General features: G+C 51.3%; 1 protein-coding gene across 4 annotated transcripts in view; it reads left to right on the top strand.

The window, feature by feature from the left end:
* Positions 1–326: 326 nt before the first annotated feature.
* The window catches only part of Atp9a (ATPase phospholipid transporting 9A (putative)), a 109,647-nt gene continuing 91,804 nt past the window's right edge, over positions 327–18,169 (top strand). Inside the window, exon 1 of one of the 4 annotated variants that reach the window (XM_021182849.1) lies at positions 327–369. In XM_021182849.1, coding sequence (XP_021038508.1) covers positions 356–369 — 14 coding nt within the window. In that variant the 5' untranslated portion in view covers positions 327–355. Of the gene's footprint in view, positions 370–504; positions 780–8,337; positions 8,656–8,732; positions 8,815–18,169 lie in introns of those variants that run through there. The other 3 variants (XM_021182833.1, XM_021182840.1, XM_029474043.1) reach the window with 3 other exon arrangements.

The raw sequence follows: 18,169 nt of genomic DNA, 5'->3' as shown, positions 1-18,169 counted from the left end.
TCTGTCGCCCTGAGTGTTTTCATTTTCACAATAACCTTTTCGAGATAGAGAGAGACAGACTGACGGACACAGCCTGTGCATGCGATCACTGTGTCTGGGTGAAGGCTGCTGTGACTCTGTTATTGTGATTTAGGAATGCAGCTGGAGCGAGGGGTGGGATTGACGCCACAGGGTGTGTGGGGGTCCGAAAACCTGCCCACCTGCTTCCCCCAACCCCGGCCCGAAACTCCGGGGACCCCAGCGCGAGGCGCACGTTGCAGCAGAGGAGGCAGGCTGTGCGCGCGGGTGGCCGCGGCGTGGAGGTGGGGTGAGCAGGGCGGGGTGAGTGCGCGCCGCTCCGAGCGAGCAGGAGAGAATGCCCGGGGTGGGGTGAGTGCGGAGGGGCGCGCGCTCGCGATCGCGCGCACGGACACGGCGGGGGGCGCGTGGCCGGGGGGGCGCGCGTGGGGGGCGCGCGGCGCGGGCCGGGGCGGGGACACTGCGGCGGCCCCGGGCGGCGGGCGGGCGCGCGCGTGGGCGCAGCGCGGAGCGGGGCCCATGGTGCGGCCGTGTCCGTCGGTCGGGCCGCGCGGGCGGCTCCGCGCGTGGCCCGGCGCTCGCGACCTCGCCCCTGCGCTGCGGGCCCGGCCCGCCCGCTGCCAGCGCCTCCTCCCCCTGCCCCGGGGCGGCGCGGAGGCCGCGGGGAGCGCAGGGGGCGCGGCGGGCGGCGACATGACGGACAGCATCCCGCTGCAGCCCGTGCGCCACAAGAAGCGGGTGGACAGTAGGCCGCGCGCGGGGTGAGTGGCCGGGCCGCGGGCAGGGAGGAGGGGACACCTGCCGCGGCCCCCGGGAGCCCGTCCTGGCAGGCGGGGGACCCCGCCAGGGGCTGGCGGCGGGGGCGGGCTCGATCCCCTGGGGACAGAGGTCGAGCTGGGGAGAATGCAGAGTCCCAGGCCGCGCCTCCAGCCGCCAATCGGAGCCCCTGGGGGTGGGACCTGGGAGGTGCGTTTCTAGGGCCGCGCAGGTAAGGCGCTGTGGCTGGGCGGGGCCTGCGGCGCCGTCTCCCGGGTTCCCTGTAGCTCGGCCGCGGGACGCCGGAGCTGGGTGGGGCTGCTGAGCAGGTATCTGTGTAGGAAGGAGAGATGCCAGCTGCCATCTTGTGGGCTCTTTGTGCCTGGCTTCCCCGAGGCCTCAGTTCGGAGGCTCTACTCAATTCTACCGAGTGGGAAACGGAAACGGAAAGCCTGGGGGTGGGGGCGGGGGCGGGGGCGGGAAGGTACTGGAACACGGTTCCCACATTTCCTGCCCCACACTTCCTGCGGGTGGTGTTTGTGTTTGTTGGCTTTTTAAATTGTTTTGGGGTTTGATGGTGCTAGGGACCAAACCCCGGTCCTCCGGCCTGTTAACCATTCTACCACTGAGCTACACGCCTCCCCCCATCCCCCAGAATATAAGTTTTTAGGAAGACACTTCGTCAGAGCTCTGCGTGGAACCCCACCCCAACCCCTGCAATAAACACTTTAATTAGTAAGATAAGCAGACTGTAATGTGCCGCGGTTGATTCGTGTCTCCTTGTTAAATGCAGGGACTGTGCCAGGTGATTGTTAGGAAAAATCTGACTTAAACAAGGTCTGCCTAATAGGTGTGCAGGTGCAGGAGTTTACCTGGGGAACTTGAAGCCCATCCCTGACCTCTAGACTATGAAATGAGAATCTGGGGTCTCGATGGTGGCCTCTGTGCTCACAGATCAGCCACCTGCTGATTTTTGGAATGTGAAGAATGGAAATGACCTGTGTCCTGATGGTGCCAGCTTGCCCTCCTTGGGCCCCTGCGATCCTTTATGTAGTAGTTCCGTGGGATTGGGCGCGGTACACAAACAATGGGGGAGGCTCTGCGGGATGCTTGCGGGACTTCTCTGAGGGCTCTCAGGTTCTGAGGTCCTGTGCAAGGGATGGAGGCTGTGTGTGTCTTTGTTTCTTTCCAGTGTTGGGGGTTGGGCTCAGACAAGAGCTGTAAAACGCTTAGCTGTATCCCCAGCTTCTTCTGCCTTTTATTTAAGTTGGGGGTCTCACTGAAATTCTTCTCCTGGCTCCGAATGTTCTCTGAGCACAGGAGAGACTTACTTGGGACACTCCTGCTTCAGCCACCCTGGTAGATTAGATGGGATGACATCCCTTGCCACCTGGCCTAGCTTTGGTGTCTTTCGGAAGGCCCCCTGCTGATTTTAAATGGCCTTCTGGGTTGAGGGCCTGGGTCAGTGCATATCAGAAGAGTGTGAGCATGAGTTAAAGTTTACAGGATAGAATGTACTTTGACTTTCAGAGGCCTGGAGGGAGGAGAGCAGATAATTTTATATTAAAAATAAAAAGCAATCATGGGTGGCAGTGGTGGTGCATGTCTTTAATCCAACACTCAGGAGGCAGAGGCAGGGCCATCTCTGTGATTTCAAGACCAACCTAGTGTACAGAGCAAGCTCCAAGACAGCCAGAGCAACACAGAGAAACCCTGTCTCGAAAAACAACAAACAGCTAGAGAGATGGCTCAGCAGTTAAGAGCACTGACTGCTCTTCCAAAGGTTCTGAGTTCAATTCCCAGCAACCACATGGTGGCTCACAACCATCTGTAATGGGATCTGATGCCCTCTTCTGGTGTCTCTGAAGACAGTTACAGTGTACTTACATATATAAAATAAATAGCCTTAAAAGGAAGAAAGAAAGAAAGAAAGAAAGAAAGAAAGAAAGAAAGAAAGAAAGACAACAAACAAAAATCACTTGGATATGGTGGCCCAGGTTTGTAATCCTGGCAGGGGCAGAGGGCAGAGGCAGAGGCAGGTGGATCTCTGGTGAGTTTGAGGCCATCCGGAGTTCCTGAGTAACAGTGAGGTCCCGTGGAGATGGCTCTGAAGAGAGATGTTTACTGCTGAGCGTGGTGGCCTGAGCTGGTACCCTGTGACACAGGTGGACGCAGAGAACCAGCTACAGCAGCTGTCCTGTGACCTCGGCATACACACCTGGTGTTTCCCTGCACCCAGACAGACATAAAGGAAATCATTTCTATATTGTTTTATTTCAAGTCTGGTTTATGAGCTGGAGAGATGGCTCAGCAGTTCAGAGCTTGTTGCCCTTATATAGAACCCGGGTGTAATTTCTGTCAGCTCCCTCCATGGTGGCTCACCACCAACCATTCATTACTCCAGTACTAGCGGATCTGAAGTCCTCTCCTGACGTCTGTGAGCACCAGGCCCCTGTGCTCATAGGTACACATGGTGCATGTACATACGCATAGGCAAACTATTTGCACACACGTGTTTCCATGCATGCACTCCCTCCTCCCACTGAGACATATACCGACCCCCACATGCTTGCACGTGTGCATACATACACCCCACACACATACACACACACACACACACACACACACACACAAATGAAAAATACAGATTGGCTTATTTTTATTTTACATGTGTGGGTGTTTTCTGCATGTGGTGTGTGTGTGTGTGTGTGTGTGTGTGTGTGTGTGTGTGTGTATACACCATGTCTGCAGTACCCCCAGAGGCCAGAAGAGGGCATCTCTTATTAGCCAAGTCTCATTAACCAAGGCTAGCTATCCTCAAACTCACTATGTTGCCATTGTTGGCCTAGAATTCCTGATCCTCCTGCCTCCAACTCCCCAATGGTGGGATTATAGGTGTGTACCACCTGTCTGTTTAAAACTAATCTAAAGCAAAGGTGGATGATGTAGCAAATACCTTTAACTCCAGCATTTGGGAGGCAGAGGCAGGAGGATCTGAGTTCCAGGCCAGGTAGGTCACAATTTTTTTAAAAATTATTTTTATTTTATGAATGTTTTCTTGCCTGTGTATATGTGGATATGTGCACCATGGGTGTGCAGTGCCTGTGGAGGCCAGAAGAGGGCATCAGATCGGCTTGGAACTGTTGGTACAGACAGTTGTGAGTCACCATGTGGGTGCTGGGATTTGAACCCTGGTCCTCTGCAAGAGCAGCCAGTGCTCGTACCCACTGAGCCGCCTCTCCAGCCTAAGGTGAGAAGTTCGATGTTTGGGGAACAGAGACAGAGGTCTTCCTGAATCATAACTGGGCACTGGAGTCTCTGCCAGGCCTCATGGCAATCCCCACAGAAGGGTGAGAGAGATGGCTCAGTGCCTTTGAGTTGGAAGCCAGCCTGGGCTACATGAAACCTTGTTTCAAGCAGAAACAAGGTAACACATCGTAGAGGTTCCCCTCCAGTGCTGAGGCTTGTGCTGCCCCCAGAGCCATCAATCTGAGGAACGGAAGACATTGGAACGGTCCAGTCAGGAAGCAAGGCATTTGCACCACATGGCTGGAAGCCATTTGGTGGCATCATGACCTTAACTTGTGGTTGAGCGGCATTCCGTTCCATGTCAAAGGTCTTTGGCTGCCTGGACTCTTGAGTCTAGGAGCTGGGTTCAAGGCGACTGCAGTTTCCCATCCGGGAGAGCTTGGAAAAGCTGCTTTAAATTCTCCACATCTGGGTCTGTTTGCCTGTCTTTCTTATGTTTATTTTATGTGTATGGGTATTTGCCTGTATGTTTCATGTGTGTGCAGTGACTATGGAGGCACAGGAGTGTGTTGGATGGCCTGGGACTGGCGTTAAGAGACTTTCATGGCTGCTGGCTATACATACACTCTTGTCTTCTGCACAGCCTCCAGGGCTCTTATGAGTTATCACCCCAGCCCCATAGGTTCTTTTCATCTTTAAAGTGGAAATAATTAAAGTTAAATATATTTTGTTGGTTTGAGACTTGACCCACATGACGTTTACAGCAGTCAGCACTGAGACACCTCAGGTACTGCCTGGGTCTGAGGGTGTGGGGTGTCCAGGCCACTCTTCTGATTATTGATTGATTATTGATTGATTGTTATTTTGAGACAGGGTTTTGCTGTAGAACCCTGGCTGCCCTGGAACTTGCTCTGTAGATCAGACTGGTCTTGAACTCACACTGTGTCTTTTGCACCCTGAGTGCTAGGAATAAAGGCATGCACCACGCCCAGTTTATGCTGTGCTAGGCATGGAGTCCAGGGCTTCCTTCGTGCTAAGCAGGCACCCACACACTGAGTTCTATCCCCAGCCTATTCCGTGGGTGTTCTTTTGAGAGGAGAGGGTCTTTGATGGTGGAGATTTAGAGATGTGTGACTTTGTTGTTTGTTAGCGTGTAAAAGCATTCCATCAGAGTGAGACCATGTGTGAGGCTGCAGGAAGCTCAGGAGCTTGAGTTCCAGCCGACCGAAGACTTACCGCTATGTTCTGTGTATGAAGTGGATTGAGAAGGAAGAGCTCACGGTGGAAATAAGTATGTATCATATGATGTAGATGTCCATACACAGTGTGTCTGTATCTGAAACAAGGAATAGAGCTTTACTGGAGCTAAGGATGTGGCCCAGTGGGTAGAGTGCTTGCTTAGCATATGGGAGGCCTTGGGCTCAACCCCAGCACCACACGAAACCAGAGGTGATGGAGAAAAACCAATAATCATAGCTCTCTGGGGGACAGAGGATAAATTCAAGGTTAGCTTCAGCCATTTAATGAGTTTTACATTAGGTCAAGTATCTTAGCCAGGGCTTCTATTCCTCCACAAAACATGACCAAGAAGCAAGTTGGGGAGGAAAGGGTTTATTCAACTTATGCTTCCATACTGTTGTTCATCACCAAAGGAAATCAGGACAGAAACTCACAACAGGGCAGGAATTGGAGGCAGGAGCTGATGCAGAAGCCATGGAGGGATGTTCCTTACTGGCTTGCTTCCACTGGCTTGATCAGCCTGCTCTCTTATAGAACCCAGGACTCCCAGCCCAGGGATGGCACCACCCACAAGGGGCCCTCCCACCTCGATCACCAATTGAGAAAATGCCTTACAGCTGGATCTCATGGAGGCATTTCCTCAAGGAAGGCTCCTTTCTCTGTGATAACTCCAGCTTGTGTCCAGCTGACACACACAACCAGCCAGTACACCAGGCTATAGAATAAGATCTCTTATCTCAGGAGATGGGTGGAGGGGCCCTGTGGATAAGTAAGCTCACTTGGCAGAGTACTAAGGGCACACACTAAGGCCTGGGGTCCATCCCCAGCACTGTGTAACGTGAGATGTAGAGGGACATGGCTGTCATCCCAGCACGCTGAGGCAGGAGGATCAGGAGATTGTCATCTCATCTACTTTGTAGTGTGGGCTACAGGAGACCCGGTCTCCGAGAGAAAAAAAAAATGGCTGGGAGGATGGCTCAGAAGTTTCGAATAGCCGGGTGGTGGCGGTGCACGCCTTTAGTCCTAGCACTTGGGAGGCAGAGGCAGGCAGATTTCTGAGTTCGAGGCCAGCTTGATCTACAGAGTGAGTTCCAGGACAGTCAGGGCTACACAGAGAAACCCTGTCTCGAAAAACAAAACAAAACACACACACACAAAGTTGAGAATATTTGCTCTCCTTCCAGAGGGCCAGAGTTTGGTGTCCCCTGGCCCCTCCCCAAATGGCTCACAGCGGTCTGTGATTCCAGTTTCTGGCTTCTACAGGCACCTGTACTCATGTGCACATATCCCCCAATAGTCACTCATAGTTAAAAACAAGTAAAGATCTAAAACGTAAAATAGGCTGTGCTGGTTAATTTTTATGTTAACTTGACACAAGCTAGAGTTGCCTGAGAGGAGGGAACCTCTCACCTGAGAGGTTAAGAGGTTGCCTCCGTAAGATCCACTGTGAGTCACTTCTTAATGATTGATGGGGAGGGCCCAGTTATTGTGGGGTGCAGCACCCCTGGGCTCTATAAGAAAGCAGCCTGCCCAAGCTCTGGGAAGCAAGCCAGTAAGTAGAGCCTCTCCGTGGGTCCTGCATCAGGCTTCTCCTGCCCTGTCTGAGTTCCTGTCCCGACTTCCTCCAGTGTTGGACTGGAAGTGTAAGCCCAGCAAACCCTTTCCTCCTGACTTGCTTTTAGTCATGGGGTCTCTTCACAGCCATAGCAGCCCTAAGACAGAGGGCCTGAGAGATGGCTCAGGCACCTTGCTGCCAAGTCTGACCACCTGAGTCTGAGGGTCCTGTGGCCGGGTGACAGGAGGAAAGAACTGACTCCTGAAAGCTGTTCACTGTCTCTCGTGAACCTCGGCACACATTTCAACTCTGTCTTTTGTAAGTTGCTTGGCCATGGTGTTTTGTCATTTAAAGAACATTTTTTTTTTTAAACCCTTCCTGGGCTTCTGACCTTCAGGACTGAAAGGGTTTGTCGCCTGTGTGCCGCTCACACCTCAGAAGTTGATTGCCGCCGTAGGGAAGCCTAGAGGGGCAATGTTTCTGGGGCACTCACTCCTATGGTGGGTGCTGCTGGGGTCTAGATGGAGACTCTGAGGGGGCTGGGTGTCTCATGGCGTCTGCCTGCTACTTGAGAGAAGAGATTGGAACCTCCTGTTGTCAGTTCCCTGCTGTGTGTGTGTGTGTGTGTGGTGTGACATGTGACAGGTGGAGGTGGGGGGTGTGCTTGGGAGTAGATGTAGGAATGGCAAATGTTTATTTAAGACCCAAGAGCTGTCTGATTCCTCAACCTTCCCAGGTTGTTCATCAGCACAGTGGCCTTTGGGGTTTATTTATTTATTTATTTATTATTTTTGGTTTGTTTGTTTGTTTTTTCAAGACAGGGTTTCTCTGTGTAGCTCTGGCTGTCCTGGAACTCACTTTGTAGACCAGGCTGGCCTCTAACTGAACTCAGAAATCCGCCTGCCTCTGTCTCCCGAGTGCTGGGATTAAAGGAGTGTGCCACCACGCCCGGCGCCTTTAGTGTTTATTGAAGGACTGAGCATTTATAGTTAGGGTAGAAGTGAGGACTTGGACAAGCTGACCAGGGGAGGACGCCTGCCCAGCCCACACAGCTCTGTTTCTGGTTTGTTTGTTTGTTTGTTTGTTTGTTTTTCCTTTTTTGGGGGGAAGGTTCAAGACAGGGTTTTTCAGTATAACTAAGCCCTGGCTGTCCTGGACTGGCTCTATAGACCAGGCTGGCTTAGAACTCAGAGATCCACCTGCCTCTGCTTCCCTCCCATGTGCTGGGGTTAAAGGAGGATGCCACCACTGCCCAGTTGAGCATGACACGTTTTTAAAGACATAATTCATTTTAAAAATTGCTGTATTCAAATAAACAAAGCCAACTAAAAGAGCCAGGTGGCACATGCGCTTTAACCATTCTAACTGTGGACAAGCTCTCCAGCCCAGTTTTGGCCATTTTTGAGACAGGGCTTCTTGTAGCCCAGGCTAGCCTCAGACTGCAGTGCTCCGTTGGGATTCCAGCTGTGAGCTATCACACCCAGAATGCATTCAATGAGCTCCTTTGTTCAGTGTGGAGAGGGGTGGCCATCATGCCTAGCGTTCCGGGGTGTGTTTGGGGAGGAGACTCCGCGCTGGGTGAAGTCTAGAGCTGCTCTCCCTGGCTGGCTGCCTTCTCCCGTTCCGGGTTGAGGTGTCTCTAGAAGGGCTCTGCATTCTGGGATACAAACAGTGGGAAGAAGTCTTGGCCGGGGCCCATCAGGAAGTGATCTCCCTGCCCTCTGCCAGCTCCGTTTGTGCCATCCGCTGCCAGCCACAGAGTCCCTCCCTCTGCTACTCAGAGAGACCGGATGTGCCTGTCCTTGTGGAGACCAGAGGATGTGTGAATGTCAGCCCAGGTAGGGCCCCGGGGGAGGGGGAGGGGAAGCCATTGGTGCCAGTCCCCGCAGAGAGGAGCCACGGTTGATCAGCTGTGGAGCAGCCTGTGCGTGGACCTTCTGCTGCTTCTCTGTAGCCACTCAGGTTTCCTCATGGACATGAAGTGCCTTCTGCTTCAGGTGAAATGGACTCTTGTGTTTATTTGCTGTTTTGAAACAGGGTCTCCTCAGCGTGTTTCTTGGTTCTGGATTCCATTCTTGGGGCCTTGTGCATGCAGGACAGGTGCTGTTCTAGTGAGCTATTCCCACCCCTGGGGGGTTGGTTCCATTGTTATTATTTGGTTTTTCAAGGCAGGGTTTCTCTGTGTATCCCTGGCTGTCCTAGAACTCTTACTGTAGACCAGGCTGGCCTTAAACTCAGAGATCTGCCTGCTTCTGCCTCCCGAGTGCTAGGGCTAAAGGTATTTCATTCAGCATCCAGCTTTAGTTTAATTTTTAAAGAAAAAGATTAATTTTAATCTCTTTATATGATTATAAAATTTTTATATTATAATCTTATTATATGTGATGCACACCTATAATCCCAGCACTGGAGAGGTAGAGGCAGGAGAACCAGAAATCCTAGGCCAGCCTTGGCTACATAGTAAGTTTGATTAGCCTGGTTAGCCTTGGCTATATGAGACTTGGTCTTAAACAAGGATTGGTAGCATTGTCTTCATAGAATACAGCTAGTCTCTCTCTCTCTCTCTCTTCCATAATCTTTCTTTTCTTTCATTTTATTTTTCTTGGATATTTTCTTAATTTACATTTCATATGTTTTCCCTTTCCAGGTCTTCCCATCAGAAACCCCCTATCCCACCCCCCTTCCTCCTGCACTCACTCTCTCTCTCTTTATTAATTTATTCTCTCATATATTATATCCTGACCTCAGTTGCCCCTCCTCCCCATCCTCCTTCCCTCCTCCCATTCTCCTCTGTTTTTCTTTGGAACAGGGCAAGCAAGCCACTCAGAGGCAGCATCCAAACATGGCCTATCAAGTTGCAATAAGATTAATCATTTCCCCTCTCATTGAGGCTGGGAGCTAGTTTTAACTTCAGGTTTCTCTTCTGTGATCAGTGTGAGTTGACAAGCATGTGTGCACGGACAGGCCATGGGAAACATGGAGTTATTTGGTGGCTCTGCAGTGCCTAGTGACAGTCGCTTTCTCTTTGTAGTGGTGAGATGGAATCTTTCTCTCTCTCTCTCTCTCTCTCTCTCTCTCTCTCTCTTTTGAGACAGGGTTTCTCTGTGTAGTTCTGACTGTCCTGGAACTCACTCTGTAGACCAGACTAGCCTCGAACTCAGAAATCTGCCTGCCTCTGTCACCCAAGTGCTGGGATTAAAGGCGTGCGCCACCACTGCCCACTGAGAGGGAGTCTCTTTACAGCGTAAATGAAAACAAGGGTCATTTGAGAAAAAGCCAGGAGGCTGTTCTAATGCTGGGAGCCATGGCTGATGTTCAAGGGACAGTGGCCTGTGATAACTGGTCCTGACCAGACGTGCAGCGTTCAAGCCAGGAGGTCCTGGAGGAAACGAGAGAATCTCAGCTTTATGCTTGTATCTATGCTTGTGTGCATGCGTGTATGTGTATGTGTGTGTGTGTGTGTGCTCTCGAGTGTGCATGCGTGTGACACCGTCTCAGGTATCTTTGGCCTCCAGTTTGGTATGTAGCCTGGGATAGTCTTGAACCTCTGACCCTTCTGCTTCCACATGGGTCCTGCGTGTTGTGATTCCAGGCCTGCACCACCATAGCTGCTTTATTTGGCTCTAGGGATGGATTTCAGGGCTTGCTTCATGCATGGTAGGCAGTCTCCCATTTGAACTATATCCCAGACCGGGTAATCTTTTATTTACTTTATAATTTGTAAATTTGTGGACTCCCTGGACGCAGAGCTTCTCCGGTGCCTCTCAGAGATTAGCCCTTGGCTGCTCTCCCTGAGGAGAGGCAGTGGTAACAGCTGGAGTGGTAACAGAGTCTGGCAGTGGATGGCCTCTGGGCAGTCTGTGGCGACGATCGATCAATGACGATCAATGAAGCCAGGCTTGGCCAGGGTGGGCTGCTCTCCTGCTCATCCTCAGGAGGACTGATGGTCAGCATTCGTTGGACTGTTCTTTCATCATGGAGGGTGTGGTAGCATCCCCAGCTCCACCCACTGGGTGCCAGCACTACCCCATCCCTGCACTGTGACAGTCAGCACTGTTCCCAGGCGTTGGTGAATGGCTCTTAATGGGACAGAGTTAGCCTGGGCCCATGCAGCCCCCGCTCCCTTTGAGTGGCCCATTGTACTTCTAAAGTGTCTCCTCTGTCTTCAAAGCAAGCCCTGTGCACCCTGAACTCCTATCTGGACATTGCTCCCCGTAGTGAGCTCAGCGTTTTAATCGCGAATGGGAGGAAGCTTCTTATGGTCCTTTGTTGTTTATTCCGGGTCTGCCCCTCTGAGCCGTGCCCCCACAGGGTCTCCCCACATTCTCTGGGCTCGCTTGGGAAGTGGTGTGGGCTGTGTTGTATTCCCTACCGCCAGATTCCTATATAGAAACCCTAGCTTTGAATGTGACTGTTTTCTTTCTTTTTTGAAAGGCCAATTAAAGACGACATTAAGATAAAACGTGATTGTACACATAGAATAAAAGTAAGACAAGACATGGGCTGTGGAGATGGCTCAGGGGGTAAAGGGGAGTCCGATGACCCAAGCTGAGAATGGGGCCTCGAGAGCTGTCTCCTGACCTCCACGGGTATGCTGTGACAAAGCAGGTGGCCCCATACAACCCCCTCTCCCAAATAACGACATAAAAATGTAATAAGACGGAACAAGGTGGTCAGGGGGGCCCAGATCCAGCCTTGAGACCCCGGCGGTGCATGGGGACGTACAATCCAGGGACCCAGTCACCGCCAGCCTCCGAGAGCAGCTGCCTTGATCTTAGATTCATAACTGAGCGGGATACGTCTTTATTGTTTAATGTCTAAACTTTTGATCTTTTGCAACACCACAGAAACATCCTAGAGTGACCATTGCCTGCAATGTTGGCAGGAGTTCTACCTCACTGTTCCTAATTTTAAATGGATGCCGATGAGTTCAGTCCAGCTCTAGAGCTGCATTTAATAAGTATGCTGCAGAGGCTAGCGAGATGGGCGAAGGCGCTTGCTGCCAAGCCTGAAGGTTTGAGTTCAATCCTTAGGACCCCTATGGTTATAGGAGAGACATCCTCCAGTTGTTCTCTCAGAGAGCACTTGTGCGGCCTCCCCTTCCCCTTCCTGTCCCCTTCCCCGCCTTGTCCCTTCCTCTTCCCCTCCCCCCTCTCCTTCCTCTCTCCCCCTCATATAAAATAAATCAGTGAAAACGTATTAAACTCCTGAGTCCTGGGCTCACAGACGTGCACCACCACTCTGCCTGGAACATTCTTCTGCCTGAGCCATACCCCCTGCTCAAGCTGGTGGCTCTCAGTGCTACCCAGGCTGAGCTGGTTACAGTAGCCACTCCACATTCTCAGAAGTGGTGTCTGTTTTCAGAGCTAGTATTGATCTGCATCCCATGAGTAATGTTTATGATACTGAGAGAGAAAGTAGGACATATTTAAATGTCTACTCTCAGATTCATTTACTTATTTCATTTTTAAATCGACGAGGCTACCGTATGTTCCGACCGCGTGTATATCTGTGCACCACATATGTGCGGTACCCACGGAAGCCAGAAGAGGGAGATGGAGTTACAGGCGCTTGCGAGCCATCCTGTGGGCACTAGGATCTGAACCATGACCCTGGCAAGAGCAGTCAGTGCTCTTAGTCTCTGAGCCGTCTCTCCAGCCCCTATTCTCACACTTTAAAATGTGATCATTGACTTGAAACGCACTTTATCCCTGGCTGTCCTGGAGCTCACTCTGTAGACCAGGCTGGCCTTGAACTCAGACATAGACCTGACTCTGCCTCCCGAGTGCCGGGAGTAAAGGTGGGCGCCACCTGGTCACATTTTAGCTTTTATACAGTCAGTCTTTGACTTAAAAGACAGAACACAGCCTGGTCTACAGAGTGAGTTCCAGGACAGCCAGGGCTACACAGAGAAACCCTGTCTCGAAAACCAACCGACCAGCCAACCCAAAACGAAAACAACCAACCAACCAACCAATCAAACAAAAAACCCAAACAAAACACACACAACACACAAAAACCTAAACAAAGCTTTCTTTGTCATCAGTTGCAGTGGTCCCCTCCCCTCCTTTAGTCCTAGCATTCGGAAGGCAGAAGCAGGCAACCATCATGAATCCAAGGGTATGAATTCCCTCCCCGTCCTATAGAGTGAGTTCCAGGGCAGCCAAGTCCACATAGTAAGAAGACACAAAACTATAAAACCCCAGCCTTCGGTGTGAGTACTTGCTGCATCTATGCCTCTCCACACACACAGAAGTATAGAAGTCGCACTTGCATAGGGTGTGGGAGATGCGGGATTCCATCCTCAGGACCACAGCCTGCCCCGAACAGGAAGGTAGAAGCAGAGAATGGCATCCCATGGAAGCTGATGACAAGCCAGCATTTCAGCTTTGCTTATGAGACAGGTCTCACTCGCTATTCTAGGTGAGCCTTGGAAGTACAGTAATCCTCCTGCCTCATCCTCCGAGGTATTAGGGTTATGGATGTGAGCCACCACATCCTGCCGCAAATTGCCTTCTTTTTCTTTTTCTTTTTTTTTTTTTCCCCCTTCTAAGACAAGGTCTTGCATTATAGCCCTGGCTGGCCTCAGACTTAAAGCAGTCCTCTGCCTCTGTCTCAGAGGGCTGGGATTACAAGTGTGCACATCGTGCCTTGCACAAATAACATCAAATTGGCACTGTAGAGGCCGTGGGCCTGCCTCAGTGGGCGAGTGCTCAACCAGGTCCAGGCCTAGTTCAGCCCTCGGACTGGGAAGAAAAAAGGGAGATGAATGTTGCGTTTTCCCAAATTGGTTCCGAGTTTGATTCTGAACTCTGTGGTCCAGAGCACAGTGACACCGGAGATGAGAGGGAAAGAGTTGGGGAGAGAGGCCTCTCATGTCTGGGTAAGCCAGCCCAGCCCAGTGACTCTCCTGGTTCTGTCCACCACCTCATAGAAGGCCAGCCAAGGCATTCCTATCTGTTCGCTCCGCACAGTCACCCAAAAGCCAACTGAAATTTATAGCATAGCACGCAGACTAAAAATAGCCCCCCCCCCAGCCCTCCCCCCATGACTCACGGATTCATGCACTCCGTAAATATTTACTGTGTACCGGCGCTGCGGCTGGCAACTTTAGTGCTGGGGACACCAGAGGCACACTCCTGGTGGTGGCAGCTTGCATGCACCAAGACACGTCGTGTGTCCTGGGAAGGCTTGGGTGAACTTGGAGTCTTAGGTGTCAGCCAGCGCTCTGCCCTACGTGTGTAAAGCTTGTCTGGGGAATTGTGCGTGCTCCTGCAGCTAGATGCTCCAGGAAAGTGCGGTCTGCAGAGCTTAAAGAACTCTGCATGCCCCTGCCCTGCGGGCCTCCCCCCCACCTGGCCGGGCCCCCAATCCTTTCTGCTTGCTTTCTCCTCCCCCTTCCTTCCCTCCCACTCTTTCTTTCTCTCCCTCCTTCCATAGCCCCTGTTTCTAGGCCTTAGTGAGGTCTCCAGACACTTCTCAGACCCTGGGTCTCAGCTTGCAGACTGAACCCACGCTGGCCTGGTGCTTGAAGGTCGCTCGTTCCTGTCCCAGCCGGTGCGTCACAGCTGTGGTATCACTGAGACATCCCAGCAGTCGCTAACCCGCGGGCTGAGCCTTGGGGTCATAGTCACGAGTGTCCCTCCTGAGTCAGTGGGTATGAGAATGAGAGGGCCTATGGGACCAGCCCAGAACTACAGCGAGAAACCCCGGCTCTGGGTCCCCAGTGGGATGATTGCTTTGAGGCAGGGCCTCATGTAGCCCAGGCTGGCCTCACCCTGTCCGTACCTCAGAGGACTTAGATAACAGCTGTAGGTCATCTGATGAGCTTCCCAGTGGCGTTTTTTTTTTTTTTTTTTTTTTTGGTTTTTCGAGACAGGGTTTCTCTTTATAGCTCTGGCTGTCCTGGAGCTCACTTTGTAGACCAGGCTGGCCNGAGACAGGGTTTCTCTTTATAGCTCTGGCTGTCCTGGAGCTCACTTTGTAGACCAGGCTGGCCTCAAACTCAGAAATCCGCCTGCCTCTGCCTCCAGTGCTGGGATTAAAGGCGTGCGCCACCACGCCCGGCTCCCAGTGGCGTTTTTAAATCACAGCCCTTCCATCTGGAAATTAGAGTGATAGCTCCCGGTATAGAAAGTTAACGGTGCAGCTCCTAGTGATTATTGTCCCCAAGTCTTGGTGCTGGGTTGGGATGCAGGGCCTTTGCATACACGACACAAGTGCCACGGCTCACTGGAGTTACATAAAGCCCAACCTCTAAGAATCCGTGTGTACGTGCGTATGTGTGACAACGAAGGGTGAAGGGGGCGTTGGCTCCATCCCTGGAGCGGGACTGTGGCAGCCATGAACTGAGGATTCGAGTGCCTCAGCCTCCACTAACATTGCAGTTGGTTTCCCTCTGAGGCTAGTCAGTCAGGATTTTCCAGCTTGTTTTTACTATTGTAAAGTATAATTTTTGGGGGCTGGTGAGATGGCTCAGCGGTTAAGAGCACCGACTGCTCTCCCAAAGGTCCTGAGTTCAAATCCCAGCAACCACATGGTGGCTCACAACCATCCATAACGAAATCTGATGCCCTCTTCTGGAGTGTCTGAAGACAGCTACAGTGTACTTACATATAATAAAATAAATAAATTTTAAAAAATATATAATTTTTGTATTGAAGATAGTTTTGATAAACTTTATATAGTTTAAAAAATAAAATATGTATATATATTTTTTGCTAGGCGTGGCACACACCGTCAATCCTGGTGTTTAGGAGGCCAGCCTGGGCTACATAGTGAGCTCTTGTCTAAATAAATAAACAAAAATTTTATTATTGTCTTGTTGGGTTGGGGGTGGGTGTATACCATGGTCCTCATGCGGAGGTCAGATAGTTGTAGAACTGTTCTCTCCTTCCATCCACATGGGCCTGGGGACTGGGCAAGCCACAAGGCTTGGTGGCAAACTCCTTCACTTGCTAAGTCATCATGGGGAACCTTGTCTCTGGAGGAATTTTTATTGGCCACATTCTCAAGTGAGTAGATGCTCAAAGGGTCTGATCACATTTTATTATGTGGGTTTCTGGAAGGTTCTACAAAAGCAAGACTAAGTACGTTATTCTGGTCTTTCTGAGGTAGGGTCTTACTATGTAGCCCAGGCTGGTCCCACAGTCTCCATCAGGGCTGGGATGACGGTGTGGGTCACAGTTTGTCATCTCAAGCTGCTGTGGGTGAGAGGGCTGGATGCAGTCATGTCTGGCTTCCGTTAAAAGCGGGGGGGGGGGGGGAGGGTTGTAGCATGGGAGGGCCCAGGGTCCTGTGTCTGCCTGTTGACAGTGCCTGGTCACTAAGCTGGCCTCACACTCCTGGCCTGACTCCTGGCTGCAGCCTCCCTCCTTGGACAGGCACAACATTTCTGTGGAGGAATGGAACGTGCCGTCAAGGCTGACCTTGAACTCCTGACTCTCCTTCATCCTCCCAAGTGCTGGGGTAATGGTCACTCACTGCAGGACTGGACTATACAGGGTCCGGGCAGCCTTTCCTGTGGCCTTGCTTAGGCTTCTCCGTGACAAGGCCCCTCCCACATCACAGCTGAGCTGTCTGTAGCAGTGGCTTGCTGCTGGTCTCCATGGGAACAGGGGAAGGGAGAGGAAAGTTGCAGCGAGGTGGAGGTTCCCCAAGGCCTGGCTGGCTTCAGAGACTGGGATGCAAACAGACTGTGTGGTTCAAGTTGGGCTCAGCTGCTTTTACCCATGACCTGGAGCAACTGAGTTCCTTTTTGAAAAATGCCAAGGTTAATACCAACCAGTGCTTTGTTGTTTGGGATTTTTATTTAAAAAAAAAAAAAACAAAAAAACGGCCGGGCAGCTGTGGTGCATGCCTTTGATCTCAGCACTCAGGAGGCAGAGGCAGGTGGGATCTGTGAGTTCAAGGCTACCCTGGCCTACAGAGCGACTTCTAGAACAGCTATAAAAAGAAACCCTGTCTTGACCTTCCCAAAAAGGAGATCTTGGTTATTTCTCTTCTGAGTGTTTTGCCTTCATGTATGTATGAGCACCATGATGTACCGGGTATCGGGGGTCTGTGGTATTGGGGATTCCTGGGAGCTGGAACCACAGAGCAGCCTGAGAGGGGCGCTAGCCATTGAGCTCTGGTTCCTACAACAGCAGGAAGGACTCTTGAGTTGCTGAGCCATCTCTCCAGACCCAGTTTGGGGTTTTTGAGACTTGGTCTCAATATGTAGCTCTAGCTAGTGTGGAACTCACAGAGATCCCCCTGCATCTGCCCCCTGGGTGTTAGAATTAAGCCTTGTGTCATCAGACCCGGCTTTTCTGTATTTTGTTTGAGACGTGACATGGTGGTTTGAACATGCTTGGCCCAGGGAGTGGGACTGTTTGGCGGTGTGGCCTTGTTGGAGTAGGTGTGTCACTGTGGGCCTGGGCTTTAAGACCTTTGTCCCTAGCTGCCTGGAAGCCAGTCTTCTCCTAGTGGCCTCCAGATGAAGATGTAGAGCTCTCAGCTCCTCTTGCACCATGGATGCTGCCATGTTCCTGCCTTGATGATAATGGACTGAACCTCTGAACCTGTAAGCCAGCCCCAATTAAATGTTGTCCTTTATAAGAGTTGCCTTGGTCGCGGTGTCTGTTCACAGCAATGGAAACCTTAACCAAGACAGAAGTTGGTGCCAGCGACTGGGGTGTTGCTGTGCTAGGCCTGACCGTGCTTTTGTTTGGAAGAATGTGGATTTGGGGACTTCGGATTTGGAAAGCTGTGGAATGCTTTAAGTGGGGCTTAATGGGCTGTAGCCTATGGACGACTGTACTGCAGGCGGTTTGAACTGTGCAGACCAGGCCTGTGGTGTCCCGTACGTGGCCTGGCGACGGTTTGTGTGGGATTTTGGTGAAGAATGTGCATGCTTTCTGTCCTTGTCTGAAAAGTCTGCCTGAGGCTAAGGTAAAGAGATGAATATTGATTAAAATAAAGGAAAGACAAAGGAAGTCTCAAAAGAGCCCAACAGAGACTTCATTCTCTGGTTTGGTCTCATGAAGAACATTTTGAGCAAGCATAGCAAGCTGAGAAAGGAAAAATATAAAATGTATGATTCAAGTAATAGAAGGGCACCAGGAAGTGAAGGGGAACTGAATCCTGTGAGGAGATAAAGATTACGGGGGTGGTGACTTTGTGGCAAGATCCCACCCTGCTGAGCTTATTGTCTGTGCATTTGCCATTAAACAAGGAATTGTTACATTAGGTGTTATTATTGGCTATGGTTTTCACTTGGACTTTTAATCTGGAATGAACTACAGTCTAGAAATGGACTTTTAATCTGGAATGAACTACAGTCTAGAAATGGACTTTTAATCTGGAATGAAC

This window comes from Mus caroli, chromosome 2 (assembly GCF_900094665.2).
Source record: "Mus caroli chromosome 2, CAROLI_EIJ_v1.1, whole genome shotgun sequence".
In the NCBI taxonomy this organism is placed as follows: domain Eukaryota; kingdom Metazoa; phylum Chordata; class Mammalia; order Rodentia; family Muridae; genus Mus; species Mus caroli.
Note: the sequence above shows the minus strand (reverse complement) of the source record. Positions and strands in the feature narration are given on the sequence as shown.